The sequence below is a fragment of the Stylophora pistillata genome, chromosome 7 (genome assembly GCF_964205215.1).
Source record: "Stylophora pistillata chromosome 7, jaStyPist1.2, whole genome shotgun sequence".
Lineage (NCBI taxonomy): Eukaryota > Metazoa > Cnidaria > Anthozoa > Scleractinia > Pocilloporidae > Stylophora > Stylophora pistillata.
The window spans coordinates 6414753-6431467 of record NC_142525.1 but is presented as its reverse complement, the minus strand read 5'-3'; the positions used below and the strand labels follow the sequence as shown (position 1 = coordinate 6431467).

At 39.8% G+C, this 16715-nt stretch overlaps 2 protein-coding genes and 1 long non-coding RNA gene across 5 annotated transcripts in view; 2 read left to right on the top strand and 1 right to left on the bottom strand.

The window, feature by feature from the left end:
• LOC148726371 (uncharacterized) overlaps positions 1–16715 on the bottom strand; it is a 447217-nt gene that overhangs the window by 364129 nt on the left and 66373 nt on the right. The window lies entirely within an intron of this gene.
• On the top strand, positions 4323–7509 carry LOC148726376 (uncharacterized). Of its 2 annotated transcripts, XM_088727422.1 has the most exons (4): positions 4323–4417; positions 4832–4937; positions 5096–5542; positions 6948–7509. In XM_088727422.1, the coding sequence occupies exons 3-4, from the start codon at positions 5389–5391 to the stop codon at positions 7364–7366; spliced, it is 573 nt and encodes a 190-aa protein (XP_088583548.1). In that variant the 5' UTR covers positions 4323–4417; positions 4832–4937; positions 5096–5388; the 3' UTR covers positions 7367–7509. The 2 variants fall into 2 exon arrangements, with proteins under 2 accessions (XP_088583548.1, XP_088583549.1); XM_088727423.1 differs by lacking the exon at positions 4832–4937.
• On the top strand, positions 8442–16581 carry LOC148726375 (uncharacterized). Of its 2 annotated transcripts, XM_088727391.1 has the most exons (4): positions 8442–8581; positions 9850–9873; positions 13550–14270; positions 15157–16581. In XM_088727391.1, exons 1-4 carry the CDS (start codon positions 8576–8578, stop codon positions 15654–15656), a joined length of 1251 nt encoding a protein of 416 aa, XP_088583517.1. In that variant the 5' UTR covers positions 8442–8575; the 3' UTR covers positions 15657–16581. The 2 variants fall into 2 exon arrangements, with proteins under 2 accessions (XP_088583517.1, XP_088583518.1); XM_088727392.1 differs by lacking the exon at positions 8442–8581 and having other exon boundaries at positions 9850–9982.

Below are 16715 nucleotides of genomic sequence, written 5' to 3'. Positions count from 1 at the left end.
TATTTGTCGCCTATTGTATAGTTCTCAAGGACAATCGCAAGCACTGTTTTTAGAATGTAATTTGTGACTGGTTTTCGAGAATGTCAAATTCGTTGTACGTCGTAGTTTGAAACCTTTCAAATATTTGTATGGCCACTTTGATCCTTCTTCAACGGCTCTGACCAAATGCGCTCAAACGTGCTCCAACTGTATAAATGTTTTATACATTTAAGTGATAGTGTTTTATGGAGCGAAAAGACCCATTGCTGCGTTTAGTGTGTTGTGTTACATAGCGTTTCTACTATTTCGTGTAGTAAATCTACTTTCCAGAGTGAAGGAAAATTAACTAATCGCGAGTGTTCAATGGTAAATTTTCTATCTTTATCATTGAATGAAGGACAGTGTAATCAGAGCAATGAAAAGAATCACTTACATTTACATTTACATGTTATTAGGTCGATAAAATCATCAAGATATCATGCACACCAACCGTAAAAATAAAGAAAATAACTAAATAAAGAAAATAAGTAAATGAATAAAAACAATTATGTTGATGTTCAAAATAAAAGTTAAATTACGTAAACTATATGAGCTATGTACAACTATCATTTTAGAAGGCTGATAATCTATTTTAAAAATTTCTAAGGAAGTTGACGAAACGATGGTCTCAGGGGGGCCATTCCAGTCTTTTACAGTTCTTGAAAAAAGGAAAAAATTAAAAACGTGTTTCCTTGCATATGGCAGTTCAAACTTAAATTGATGGCTTCCCCTCGTGCAACTCTCGGAGTGCGGTACGAAATATTCTCGACTATCTATATCAATAAGACCGCGAGTTAGCTTATACATAAGTACTTTGAACCGAGACTGCCTTCTTCTCGTTTCCAATGCGGTCCATCCTAAATCTTTGATCATGTCAGTAACACTAGCATATCTATGATAATTCTGCGAGCAAAACCGTGTTGCTTTACGTTGAACCCTTTTCAGGGCACTGACGTCTTTCTTTAAAAACGGATCCCAAGCCGCACTCGCGTATTCCAGCTTCGGCCGTACTAGGAACGTATATCCAATTTCTTTTACATTCTTTGGGCAATTTCAAAGGTTGCGTTGGATTGAACCCAGCGACTTGTTTGCTTTAGCTGTTATCGTGGAAACATGGTCTTACCACTAAAGCTTGTTACTGATAGTAACCCCAAGATATGGGAAGCTATACACCTGTTCGAATTCTACAACACAGAGGACGTATTTTCTCTGGGCTGGGTTGATCTTATGTGAGATGGTAACAGTTTTACATTTGGAAGGATTAAACTCCATTTGGAAGGATTAAACTCCATTAAACTCAATAGTGTCGCCAGGATTCTAGTCTGTGTAGGTCAGATTGAAAAAGGTCACAGTCTGCATCGCTGGCGATAATGCCATAGAGTTAAGCATCGTCCGCAAAGAGCCTAACTGTTGATTGCAGGTTGTCTGGTAAGTCGTTTATATGTAATAATTAGAGCAGGAAGCCAAGGACTGTACCTTGGGGTACGCCAGTCATTGGGCGTTGACTTGATGTTTGGCCTTCGCAGACAACTGATTGAAAACATTGTGAAAGAAATGACTCCAACCAGATTAGAAGCGGGCCTTGGATTTCATAGTGGTGCAGTTTCCTTAGGAGACGCCTATTAGGGACCTTGTCAAAAGCCTTGGCAAGGTCTAAGACGACCGCGTGGATCGATGAGCTCTGAATAGTCTTTGCCATGTCATGTAGGGTAGAATTAGCTGCATCTCTGTAGATCTCTTTGCTCTAAAACCATGTTGACAGTCAGTTAAGATGTTAGGATCGTTTAGATGTTTCATAATCATGAAAGCTGTGGACGATATGCTCGAAGATCTTCGACGCAACACAATTAAGGGATATCGGCCTATAATTGGCTGGATTAAATTTCTTTCCCTTTAATTTTTAAAAACTGCGCACGCATTTGCCTCTCTCCCCACCTGCGGGGACAGTACCACTGTCTATCGAGTCTTGAAAGATGTCAGTCAAAATTAGAGCAGTGTCTACAGCAAAAAGTTCTGAGAAACCAGGGTGGAATCTGGTCAGGGCCACAGGCTTTCAGTGTTAGGGTTTAGTGAAGACACAAGTTTTAAGACTCCCTGCTCTGAGATAATCAAAGGACCCAAGCCAGGTGTGGGATCAGATCCCATTTCTGGAATGCTCTCAAGGTCTTCTTTAGTAAACACACTTGAAAATTGGCTTCGCAGGATTTCTGATTTAAGACTACTATCACTTACCACTTTGCCGTCTACTTCAAAGTCTGCAACCCCCCCCCCCCCGGATTTTCATGGTTAAGTGGCTTTACGTCGGACCAAAAACATTTTTGGGTTTTCTTTGACTGCATCACCAAGGTGGTTACTGATATGCTCTTCCCTTGCAGACTTAAGATTTCTATGGACGCGTTTCCTGGCAGCAAAAGACTTATTGCAGTAATCATCAGACCCTGTTTTCTTTACCTTGTTATATAGTCTTTGTTTCGCCCTGAATTGTCGCCGAAGCAAGCGATTGAACCATGGTAGGTTGTACCTCGAACTTTTCATCTTATGCAGGATACAAGAGTCCATTATGCTGCGAACACTGTTTTCAAAGTCATTCCATTTTGCGTCTCGCGAGTTTTCATCATACTGGGTGCTGAGTTTGGTGGCATTATCTTTTAATTCCAATTCAGTGCGCTGATCGTCAGATCGCTTCCTGATGTACACTTTGCGTTTAACATGACGTTTTTTGTGGCAGGGTGACTTGAGTTTAAACAGCACTATGTCGTGATCGCAGGTCTAAGGTATTACTTGAGTTTCCCTGACGCCTGGACGGGTCTTTTACAAACTGCTTTAAATCATATTAGATATAAGATTTAATAAATATAAATATAAGAGCTTCTTATATTCATTGTATCTCATTTATCACTTTCACGGGTTTATTACGAATCAACTTAACGGCCTGCTCCCAGTTAGCTTGTTAGCTCAATTGGTAGAGCGCTGCACTAGTATCGTAAAGGTCAATGGCTCGAGTCCCGTACAGGCTTGATTTTTTTCAAGTCTGATTTTCGCTATTGTATAAATAGCGCTATCTACTGCGAGGATCGTGCATCATGCGTATCTAATACCGCAGTTCAAAATATAAGAACTTCTTATATTCATTGTATCTCATTTATCAGTCTGCTCCCAGTTGGCTTGTTAGCTCAATTGGTAGAGCGCTGCACTAGTATCGCAGAGGTCAGTGGTTCGAGTCCCGTACAGGCCTGATTTTTTTCAGATCTGATTTTCGCTATTGCATAAATAGCGCTATCTACTGCGAGGATCGTGCATCATACGTATTAAATCATATTCTTGGGTCAACTTAATCCATGAAAACGTTTACCTTTCGTGAGGCGACACCCCAGAAAGCTAGAAAGCAAAAGGCAATCGACTGTTGAAAGGTGTTGATAGGCCTGTACGCCGCCCACATACGTCGCCCACCATTCGCTAGCACTTTTAAATATTCTACCATCAAAGTTTAGCTCTTATTAGGATAACTCTTGATGACTCTCCTTTGCGATGTGATAATAAGAGTCGGTTTTGAGGTGTCATTTCCTCGTCTGTAGGTTCTTGAGGTTTGGCAAAGTCTGATGAGATTGTGGTACAAAAGGCAATATTTTCTTCTGTGTGCGCGCTATTTTCTTTGTTTTAAAGTATACTTTTCTCCAGTAGAAATAGCTCCAGAGATACGTTTCTCAAAACCCTCATCTAGGTTTCCTCTACTCTCGAAGGGTATTTTGAAACTCTGTACGTCTTTACTAAACGTGGAGCGAGACAACTTCGTTCTTCGAAGGCGTGGGGCTTCTCCATTTACAAATCCCGTATTTACCCCTAGTGGAAAAAGTTCGTGTGTTACAAGGTCCCTATCTCTTTAATATGCGTTTGCATGTCATTGGTACTTCTCTGTTAAATAACGTTTAGGAATATGATGTCTGACTTTAAAATTGTTCATCCGGCCATCGGTTGCGAGCGTAACTGTTGCCATTTGTGTCGAGATTCTTAGGCAGATTGAGAACGAAATCGTCACGGAGGAATGACGGAAGTCGTGCTGGCCCGTCAAACGCTTTAACTTTTGAAGGAACGGCAACAGACAGTGAATTCTCATTACAACCCACGTATATTCACGCTATCTCGCTGCCACCAAAGAAGTTAACTCCAAAGCGTCAAGATGCAAATAATTAACTCAGTCTTTGGTTTACAACCATGATGCAACGCAATCAAAGTATGCACGGGAGTCATATCTCCCGGGTCTCTCCTTCACATTTGCCAACTAGGACTGGTAACTAGTCTGTTTGCAAAGTGTAAACATGGCTGTTGTTGGAGTCGGCTATGGTTGATCTCTACTTTGAGAGACCTATAAAACGTTTCTGGGCAGTTGATTCTTGTCAAGGTAAAGTAATTCATGAATCATTCATTTTTCAGCTTGACTCCTGTAACTACTAGCGAGGAAATCTGTGCTTTTAAACAAAATCGTATAAACCCGTGGCTTAGTGCTCCGGTCAGCACTTTCTGTATGTTGGAGACGTGTTCGTATAATTTGTTGCTCTGAGTTATAGACTTGATTTCTCTTTATTTTTCAACGTTGATTCACTGTTTATATGTCGTTTTAAAGAATTCAATCGGTCACATTCCAGTGCTGTAAAATTATCGAAAATTTCTCGTTTGTCATCAAATAATGATACTCTAAGCATATGCTGAATGACGTTTGGTATTTAATACCATTTTCGATTTACAATCATAACAGCTTTGTTACAGTTTGTATTTTTTAATCTCACCTATAATAACTGGACACATTTCCTCCTAGGAGGCATGTCTTCATAGCTTCTGTCACTCCAGAAAATCCTTCCACCAAAGAAACCTCTAATTATGCTAAGTTGTGTCGCCTCCTTGTCGATGTTGGATCATGTGTGGTAAGGGAGATCTTTAATTGACAGGGTCTGTCCACCAGGAAACCTTCACACTGTTCTGACTAATCCCAGAAATCATGCAAAATTGCAAACCCTGTGAAAGAAGAGAGTCCTGATTACCTCCCAGTGGTGCAAACTTTATCCTGCTTTCAAATCTTCAGTTTCCTGAAGGGATTTTGACACTTCCCTACTGGTGCTTCTTCTGAGGAATATCTGGGGTCTGACCCTCCCTGCCTCTGGCCAGGATGACCTTCCTCTGGTAACAGACACCACTCCAGCAGCTGATATCACTCGTATCAAGATCCTCAGAGACAGAGTTTATAACAGCCATGTTACCAGTGGTTCAGTTGATGATCCAACTTTCAGTTTCTACTGGCATGATATCCAAGACACATTTCCATGTATCGGAGGGGTCTGCTATCAGGATGCTATCAATGAACTTAAAATTGATTGTATGGATGCCGATCTTGAGGAAGGCTATCAAGAGCTTTTGAAAGAGTGGTTGAAGGATGAAGATGAACATGAAGATGAAGTGGTAAAAAAGGCCAGAAAGGAAGATTACCTGGAGAATTCCATTGATATTTCTGAACAAAGTTCAGGGGAGGAAGGTTTGTTTGATTTACTTCTGTTGATTTTAAGTTTTTATGATAATGTCAGATATAGTGGATTGTGAAATAAAAAGAATTTCGCTCAAAATTTCTGTTTGAGAAGTCATAGTAACATGTTCATGTAAGTAAAGTTTTATGCTTTTTTTTGATGATATGATATATTATTTTGTCAAAAATTTCATAGTAAAGATATAAAAATCACTTGAAGATGAAATGGTTAAAAAGGCCAGGAAGGAAGGTGACCTGAAAGGTTGCACTGACATATCTGAACACAAATCAGGAATGGAATGTTTGGGTGATTTTTCCTCTGATTTGAGTTTTAAATGTACTTTGTCATGTTAAAAATGTTAGATATATGGGGTTGTGAAATGAAAGCAATTTGCTTCAAAATTTCTGTTTGAAACTCAAAGTTACATGGAAGTTAACAATTGGTTCATGCATTAGCATGTGTTCATGGAGAATTGAAGCACATAGGAAGTTTGGAGAGCAGGAAAGATGTGAACGAGTTGCTCGGGGCACAGCAGAGAGCAACTCTAGCTCTTTAAGTGCTCTCCAAACTCCTCAAGTGCTTCAAGTCTTGATGAACACACAGATGACACATGAACAAATTATTTTTATAATATTTTCAAGGCTGTAATTTATGTATAATGGGCAGAAATTCCCTCTCTTACGCCTCAAGGTGTTGTTTATTTTATTTCGGAAAAGTATTTTGCTATGTTTCAATGATCTCGTCTCAGATTGGTCAATAACTGACAGGTGAATCCATGCGTGGAAGTGAACTTAGAGTTGGGAAATGAGATGAAACTGGCATTGATTGTTTTGTTTTCCCTTTCTCTGGGTTTTTTCTCAGGGGTTAAAAAATCCATTCCCAAAGAAAAAGTAGGCAGATCTTCATCAGCTTGTTTACTTTTTGCCACGTCTAGTTTAACTTTTTGGAGAAGTTTTTCCCATTTTTTAATGAAAAATGCTGAAGTCACTCATGAGAAAAAATTATTTCACAAGGCATTTGTTTGCTGACATCACCAGCATGCACAGTGGCAAATTGAAGCATGCTAATTCAATTGAATTTGATTGCATGAATTTACAAACTATGTTGTAGTAAAGTTTTGTGTTTTTTCTTCTTGATGATATGAATTAATGCTGTTCTGTGGAAACAATTAATAGCTGATACATAATTTTGTACTGAAGTTGAAAAATTTGAAGCCTAATAATCTGAGTGAAAGATGCTGTTACTCAGCAAATGACAAAGGTATGCATACTTGGAGAAGCAAAAGAGAGCAGTCAGTTTTTTTTTCTTTTAAAGCTTGCATTTGTGAAATTGTACTATTTTATCAATTGACTGATCTTCATTTGGATCAGGCTAATAACCTGTAAAAAAAGTGAAAACTACATTGTTCCTTTTCAGAGACAATAATAATGCCAGGGGAGAATAGATCAGCACTGAATAGTAATGCCAGCCCACCAAAGCTTAGTGTTACATTTCCACTGATGAGGGACCTTCCAGAAACCTCTTCTGCTTGGATCAATGTTGAACTCCCTGTTGATATTCTGTTATTAACAGTGGAGGACTGTGAGTTCTTAAGCTGTTTTTCCTTCCTGAAGGAACCCTTTAAGAGTTACCACAACAGTATTGGCTATGTGTACTTTGGCTGCATGGGTGATGATCAAGGAAAGAAAATGAAAATTGCATTGACGATGTGCTCTAAAGGTCCTGATGTTCCTAAGGGGCTCTTTGTCTGTGTCAATAGATGCCATCTTACTCTTGAGACCCAAGGCTATTATTTCTGTTGGTGCCTGCAGTGGTTTGAACAGCAGAGAGGCTAAGCTAGGAGATGTGGTTGTTTCAGCAAAGCTGATAACAGCTGCACACAAAACTCCCCCCAGCAGAGATATTGGTAACCTGATCAAACATGTGGCTGATGGGTGGAAGGCACCTTTACAAAATGCTGATGAATATAATGCTAAAGTGCACTGTGATGGAGTGTTTCTGAGTATCTCAGAAGCAAATAAGGACATGATTGGTCAACATCCTGAAGCAATTGCAGTTGAAATGGAAGGTGGAGGTGAGAATCATGTTAATTGTGATGATTTATGAGTCAAAGATACAGTATTTGCACATGTAGTAAGTGTTTTTAGAAAAGCTGTGCTAGAATTGTCCTAGCTGGCTCAAGAAACTTTGCACAAATTGTATATGCAAGTTTGATTTTGTTTTACTGTAGGCTAGGGTTTGGTAGGAAGATGTTTTTGTAAGGGTGAAGGTGACAAGTTAATTAATTTAACATTGGATTTTGCCCCTTCAGAATGTCATGAATTGTCAAAGTTGTGTCTTCTAAAAATGTAGAAAGTATCTTGCTGAATTGTTTGAGGCCTGGGGAGTAGAATCACAGTCCTTATTAACCCTTTAACTCCCCAGACTGACCAAGAGAGAATTTCTCCTTCCAATATCAATATGATATCAAGCAGACAAGTAATAAGAATAGAACAAATATCAAGAAAGGGATTATTAGTGGATCCAAAACCCAATTCTCCCAACCAACATTATAGGATAATTACATCTAGAGAGTGAAAGAGTTAACTCTAATTAATAACATTTTGTTTCTTTGAGAAATGTAAACTGAAAATTAATTTTACAGTCTTGGTGTACAAATTTTCTTGTAAACATTGGTTGCACATGTAGGGACTTACACCAACCTCTTTCTGTGATGTGGATGTTTACCAGAAGCTAGAGTGTGAATCTGTGTGAACTTCAATTGAACAATAATTATCGCAAGGATGCAAAGAAATAAGCTTATAATGGTTAAGAGACATGTCAGTGTTAAGAGACATTCATGAATGTTTTTTTTTTTCCAGGAGTGTCTGCAGCAGCCCATGATTTTAAGACAGAATGGCTGGTAGTCAAGGGAATCAAAGACTTTGCAAATGAAAGGGAGTCTTCAAGTGAGAAATGGAAACAAATTGCTTGTGTGATGGCAGCATCTGTTGTGGCCAACATTTTGAGTGATCCAGTCATATTCCAAGATTAGCCTCACTATAATGCAGGTATTTCTGTCTCAATCTTAGTTTTTTTTTTAAGGGATAGATGTGATTGAGATCTAAGTTCCCACAGCATAAACTTGTATGGATTGCAATCAGAATGAGTCATTCAGTATCAGTTTACAAAATAGGAAATCAATCAAGTTACACTAATTTTGATTCCCATAAGTTGAACATGGTTTCTTTAAACATTTACACCCTGATATCCGTATTCGTATTCCCCATACTTTTCTCTATACATTTACTTGGGAACTGACAAGGAGAATTCACTCAACAATCAAAGCTTCCTAGTTTGGCAATAATTTCCTCTATTCTCGTCCTCTTTATGAATGACTCAGCAGTATTACTGTAATGAAAAAATAGATGCAGGCCACTCAAAGGATTTAAATGGTTACTGTAAGTGTTAGGGAGAAACTTTTGGTTACATTGAGGGATGTAACAATGGATAACAGTTCATTCTGTGAGTGAGGAGAAAACCTGTATTCTGTAGTTAGCTTATAGAACACAGCCAAAATGTGGAGAACTGACAGAGGCTAACGACAATTGCAAAAGAGATTTGATGTGATTTGAAATATACTCCAGGGCCAATTTGCAACACATCAAATTGTTTTCACAAGTTTTACTCCCCTGATCTCATTAGAAATTCTTCCTACTGTCCGCCATTAATTCTTATGATGTTCCTTTAAATAAATTGGTATGAGAACAATTTTTAATCCCTTATTGATATTTATTTTCATTCTCATCACTTGTCTGGTTGATACTGTATTGATATTGTAAGAAGAAATTCGCTCTTGTTCACTCATGACATTTTTTAAAGGATTAAACTAATAAAGAAGACTTATTGAGTGATATGTGTAGAACTGTATTTTGATGATGGAACTTTTGGAATGGGAAGGAAAGTGATGGATGCCAGCTCACATATTTATGTTGTTTTTTTTTAACCTTTTTCTTGGAACCTGAAATTGATATCATGTAGGTTTTAGACCATTTTAAGTGAATGTCTTAAGAACAAATTGGTTTAACATTTTCACTCGACTTATGATTTCGTTAGTAATTATTGTCGTCACTGTCTGCCACATAATTCTTATGATGTTACTTTGAAAAACTTTGTGTTGGGTCAACCAACAATCCCCTTGTTGATATATCTCTTAATTCTCATCACTTATCTGCGTGATATTGTAGTGATATTGTAAGGAGAAATTCTGTCTAGATCACTAATGTGGGAGTTAATGGGTTAAACTGACGACATTGTTTTTGTTTCTTGAATGATTTAGGTGCCAATGAATTACCTGCTTAGGGTAAGTTCCACATGTTCTCATGATTGAAATACTTGTAGTGTGGCTCTCATGGCTCGCTGGCTCACAGGTTTATAACACTATACTTGGTTGCCGTCAATAATTAATATAGGTACGTGTATAATCAATACACTACACCTCTAAAATAGATCAAAATGATTTATTAACTTTGTTTAGCGGTTGATAAAGGGAAGGGAAACCCTTTGCTGGAAACCCTTGGAAGTTCAAGAGTAACGGCTGCACTATGAAGGTAGATCGTGGACAAAATGTTCGACTCATACGGTTTCGTTATGGCGTTTTGTCGTTTCCGCGCTCCGTTACTACTGGCTGAGTGGTTGCTTTCCGAGTTCGGCTCGCCGCTTTAGAAGTCGACTCATCGCTCCGTGAGTTTGTCACCACCAAAAGTGCAAGGATCAGTTGTATGATAGCATAGCTAATAGAGGAATGGCATGGCCAAATTATAGACAGCTTAGTTTTCCTTTATGAAACAGAGCACCCTAAACTTGAATAGTTTAGCCAAATGATGAACGGTCTAGTTGGCCATGTCGAGTTGGAGCATAAAATTGTGAAATGGACTAGCTCAATTGCGAATAGCCTAGCGCTCATTTGCAATACAGTACACAAACGGTGTAGCGTCGCGTCAGATGGCTCAGGGTTATATCGAGTAGCACAGCGCACGCGCAAACGGTGTAGCGTTCCATGAAATTGCTCAGCGTAATGTCGAATGGTACAGCATTCATACAGTGTAGCTTTGCGTGAAAAGGCTCAGCATAATGTCGAAAGGTATGGCGTACACACAAAGGGTGTAGCGCTGCGTGAAATGGCTCAGCGTAATGTAGAATGGTACAGCGTACCTACAAACAATGTAGTATTGACGTATATGAGAGCACGATCCTTCGCAGTAAAGCACTATTTGAGCAATAGTGAAAATCAGACCTGAAAAAAATTTCAGGCCTGTACGGGATTCGAACCATTGACCTCTGCGATACTAGTGCAGCGCTCTACCAATTGAGCTAACAAGCCAACTGGGAGCAGGCCATCAAATTAATTCGACATAAACCCGTAGATGATAAATCTCATAACCGCAGTTCACACATATGTTTCATATGTTTGTTGTTGTTTGATTTATCATCTACGGGTTTAAGTCGAATTAATTTGATGGCCTGCTCCCAGTTGGCTTGTTAGCTCAATTGGTAGAGCGCTGCACTAGTATCGCAGAGGTCAGTGGTTCGAATCCCGTACAGGCCTGAAATTTTTTTCAGGTCTGATTTTCACTATTGCTCAAATAGTGCTTTACTGCGAAGGATCGTGCTCTCATATACGTCTCATAACCGCAGTTCACACATATGTTTCATATGTTTGTTGTTGTTTAATGTAGTATTGCTTGAAATGGCTCAGCGCTTATTTGCAATGGTACACTGAACACACAAATGGTGTAGCGTTACGTCGAATAGCGTTGCAGAACATCAGACACTCTAGCTGAACATTAAATTGCTTAGCATTACATAAAATATTTTGATTCCGTGGGCAATCGTCGAGCTTTCTCGTGGCATGACGTAAAGGCTATTTTGCCGAAACCACCAAAAATACAAACGGCAAATGAAACAGCGATCTGCTAGGGGCATGACGTAATCGAATGTGAAGACTGGCGCGAAACCATCACCTGGTGTAGTCGCTATGTTTAAGAGTCTTTACTTTGCATTGAAACGACGAAACGACATAACGAAAAGACGAAACGACATAACGAAACGATGAAACGCCTTAACGAAATGGGAAAACGACAAACGACGACGAACCGATGTGGTCGGTGATGAGTCCGACTCGTAAAGCCGACGAATCGAACTGACAAGACGACGAAACGAACCCACGAGGCGATGAGTCGACCTCTAAAACGGCGAGTCGAACTCGGAAGACAGTGACTCGACTAGTAGTAGCGGAGCGCGGAAACGACGAAACGCCATAAAGAAACGACGATTCAAACAGTTAGTCCACGATCGACCTTCATAGGATATTCGACTGTGGGCTCGCTTGTCATTCAGAGTTGAGTAGTGACTTGGACTCTGGAGAATCCAAGTACTTAACAGCTAGCCTTTTTGTAAGGCTAGGAGCCTAACAAGCTCCAATTGATCTAGTATAAATAAAGTTGTAGTTGTTGTTGTTGTTGTAACTTCCAATTTACTAATTTTTCAAGTAAACAGCAGTATAGCTTTTCCAATAATCGCAACAAATCTAATTCTACCTATCACTTGTTATGGAAACAAATAAAGTTAAAACATTCTTCAGGTGTTAACATCAATTTATTGTTACTTAATTTTTCCTCTGAACGTTTTTGCAAAGAAAGCGTGGATATCGATAATCAACGCTGAAAATATCTGTCTCGCATTGTAAACGTAAAATCTCCAAAAATATTAGTTTCCCATTTTCAACTTCTCATCTGTTTTCCCGTTCCCCATTCCCTTTTCCCCATTCCTTATTTTCCGTTTTCCCTTTCCATTACTTATTCTTCATTCCCCATTCCTCATTCAATATTCTCCATTTACCATTCCTTATTTTGCATTCCTCATTCATCATTCCCTATTCCTCATTTGCTATTTTCTATATCCTATTCCCCCTTCCCCGTTCTTCATTACCATTCTCCAACTTGAGTAACATCCGTTTACATGAAGTTCTCAATTACCGCGATTTGACCTCTTTTGGGAGGTTTTTCAATCGTCACTTCCTCGTTTCAAGATGTGGCTATTCTTTCAACTAGGATCGCAGCGATGCTTGTGCAATTTCTTGACGTAATAATTTCAGTTGAACGCCGCGATGAGTCTTTCGATGCTGAATCCTTTACAAGCGTACCAAATTCGCCAACAATCATGGATTGGATGATGAGAAGGGCGTCATACAGGCCAATGCTTCGCTCTCGCGGTAAACCGCATCATCTTTCATGTTTTCCTGAGGAGCAAAGATTTCTGTAAGATTTCAGAGAGAAATTACCGAGAAATTACCGAGAAATTACCGAGAAACTGGCGAGATTGCACGACTAATTGCAAACAGCAACAGCCAGTTAAGACTTATCAAAAACACTACTTGATAATGTAGTCCAGTGTTGGCACCAACTAAATTGAATTTTGTGTCACTAGTCCGATGTTGTCAGCCAGTTCAATGTTGGCTTAAGAGTCCCACGTTGACAACGACGGTCAAATTGGATGTTGATTCATTAATTTCATTTTTTTGCAGACATGAAACAGCATAGTCTTCTGGTTGTCACCATTTGTTTCTTTCGTCTTTTTTCAATTGAATTGGCAAACCTTTGATCTCACTGACCTCCTCTTAATCTGAGACTGCGAGCTCTAGCCTGAGAGGGTACGTCCCTTCCAAGTCTGAACCCGCGCTTTCGAAAGATTTTACATCTCTGATTTCCCTGAAGATATCCAACTACTTATGAATCGTTGCAGCTTGTGAAATTCTTGGAATAAAGATTGTAACGGGATCGCGACGCTCATAAACTTTCCTGTCCCAAGTGCAGTGCTTATTCGTAGGCGGCGCAGAGGGGAAACAGGTAAAAGTTGCTCGTCCATCATGCGCTTGTCTCGTGTTTGCCTACGCTTGCTTGAGAAACCCAAAAGAACGTAAACTTTAGGCAGTAGAAAGCACTGACTTACTTAAACTTTCCATCAATGTAATGTTGCAGCTCCACCGTCAAACCAAAATGCCTGCCAGAGAGGAAGAATCTGGCGCTAAGCCACCTTGGATCGAAACAGCCCAGGATATCGAGGCCTTAGATCTCAGCGTTATGCCTGAACATCTCAAATGGACTGGAGGCAACGTCATGAATACTCACTCTGCACCTGGTGGAAAAAAAGGCATCATAAGCAGATTCACTAACAAGAGCACCAATTTGACGTACGCGGTTGTTTTACTCGCCATGCGTTTGCTTGAGCTTGTGCTCAATTCCGCAGCCTTTCGCTGCCCCTCTAAGACAAATCAAATGGTTGGCAGCTGCTGGCTGTACCTTCCGGCCTTCATCATTTTCTTCGTCAGCTTGCTACTCGTCGTAGACATCCGGGACGTTTGCGAAAGGTGTCTAGTCCGAGATTATTGTCATTTTGGCTTCTTCTGTCACGTGACCTTTCCCACCATAGTTAAGTGGTTAGTGGGTGTGTCTGTCTGGTTGTGGGCGGCATTCTGGCAGGAAGACTACTACGTGTGCAGCGTGGCAGGGCAGGATCCCCAAGAAAGAGGAGCACCGGCAACTAATCTAAAAGAGCTCAACGAGTACTTCGAAAAGGCAAGCGCTGCGCGGGCCAAGTCGAAACTTTACAACTTGGCGGTTCTAGGAACCATGCTTTTTTTAGTTGCCATGGTGATTTTCATAAGGAAATCCTTGTTCAAGGATCTAGATTTCTTAGAAGGTACTGTTAGGTTTTTGTTGTATATTATTCAATTCGAGGTTATTAATCTAAGAATACTTGAAACAGGCTGATTTCATCAAAGCTTTGGTACATATCATTGATCTCCAGCCAGCAGAGACTGGTGTTCTGATTTGAAACAAGACGCTCCAACTATTGGATAAAATTGCATAGATATAATTGTTTGAAAACTGCGGAACATGTGTTGAACTTTCAATTTTCCTGTCTTTGCTAGTGTTGCGGATATCAGTCACACGATCTCGTTGAACGAAACAATTAGTCGCGACGTGGTATAATTGATTACAATATTTGTTTCACAGACAATGTTTACCTGAATTTTCCGCTGATTTTGAATGCTCAAGGACTGTCACTTTAAGACTTTTGAAATACACTTTTAATTGGTGTCTTTTATCTTTTTGTTTTGGTCCTTTTCGTTTCGATTTATTTTTGTTTTGATTTGTTATTGTCACTGTTGTTCTCCGTCAGCAGATGATGTTCAATCTGCCGTGCCCAGTGGTGTCTATGAATGGTCCCAAGGGAAACGGTTGGTTTTGTCTTCCCGAGAGTCCTTGTGTTTCCCTTAACTTCGTCTCGGGAAACATCAGGACTGGAGGGAAAACAAAACTAACTAGTTTCTTGAGGGACCATATATACCTTTACTCCTCTGTTAAATATCTATGCTTTCTCTCAGTCAATCATATACCGAAAGCATGCTGTTGCATTCGGCGCGCGGGCAACAAGTAGGCAATAATATCCCGGTTGGGATATATTTGAATTTGATTAGGAGCACGTGACCATGAATCAATTGATCATGATGCTCGTTCAGTTGAGTGAAAGTCTAGGTATATACCGAAGTCATTAAATCACGTTTATAAGTATTATTTTGTAGATGAATACACTCTTGAAGAACGTGAGGCGATGTGGGCTCTGAAGATTTTTATGGAGTTCTTCCCGGGATTGCGTGATAGTGAAGACACCAGTGGAGACCAAATCCAAAGAAACAGCAATGGAGACGGCAGAGGCGAAGGAATCCACGAAGACCAAGGAGTCAGCGTTGCTAAAAACCAGAATGAACAAGAGGAAAATAAAGAGAAAAAAGTTAGCTTCTACCCCAATAGCATTCCAGAGAAACGTGCCGAAAGGAAGGTTAGAGAGATGTTCTTACGCTTCAAGGAAGCAGATTCAGACTGGAAGTACCATGACGCTAACGAGCATTTCGCGCAGCTCTATCCCAGAGCTACCACTGGTAATCCACGACGTAGGTGGATCGCACCAAATTCATCCCAGCAAGAGAGTAAGGAAAATACCCCGGGGCAGATCCACCGAGAGCAAAGGAGGACGACACCACAACTAGTTAGTTTGATTATACATCTGAATAGTCTGAGCTGAGATTTTCTTTTCTGAGAATGCAGAAACTAACGCACAACTACCCCTTGAAACATATTGTAGCCACGTTAATGATCTGAAAAGATCTGCCGTACGTGGTCTGAGTGCACGTGCTCAGGTTTTCTACTGACCTTACCTCGGACCTAGACATCTTAAGTTCTTGTTTTGGCTTAAGTAATACTCAAAGATTACCTTGGTTTGATCCACATACGTTGACTTTTTATTTTTTAGATTATTATCAAAGTATTTAGGTTAGAGTTTCACGACAAATGTTCATATTCTAAGATCAGTTGGCCAGCATGCTCCTTCAGTAGAAGAGAGAGAACAATCAATCAGAGTTAGAATCAGTCGACTAGAGTTACCCAGAATGAAATGAGTCTGATGTAACTAAATAGAATTGAGTCAGAGTATAGAAATTGAAGATGGTTGAGAAGGACAGGTTGACAGTCCTTAGTGCGCGCTTGGCGTGGTGTGCTCGCACTAAAGCTAGTTTTCCCCGCTATTACGAGCCACTACATTCAATACTTTTGTGTCATTTGAAGAGACTCTGTCCACAAGGGAGTTTGACTCACTCGTTTGCAAAGCCTTGCTCGTTCCTCATCGTAAAACAAACTCGTGTGTAAATATATCGTAAGTCAGCACTTTCCATGAAGAAATATATAAATTTTAGGTAGGCTGAGAGGTAAGCTGGTTCTGTTTTTCGCGTTTAATTCTTTAACTCATTTGAGTGACCAAGATAGAATTTCTCCCGTACAATATCGATACAACATCAAGTGGACCAAAGGCAGTCCAAGCTCCAGCTGCAAGATGATCACTTGGCGAAATAAGCCGCGTCATGGTGAAAATATACGAGTTTGTATGGAAATAATTAGAGCGCTCTTAGAAAGTAAAAATACCGTTTAATTGTCATTAAAATTATCTCTCCTTACTTCCACAGTGCACTACATGTTTTCTGACCGCTTACTTTGTTGAAACGTGGACACTTTAGCGCGTTATCCATTTCTGGGTTTCTTACTCTTTCTTTTTCGATATTTTGGTCCGGATTTTTGGGTCAACAGTCAA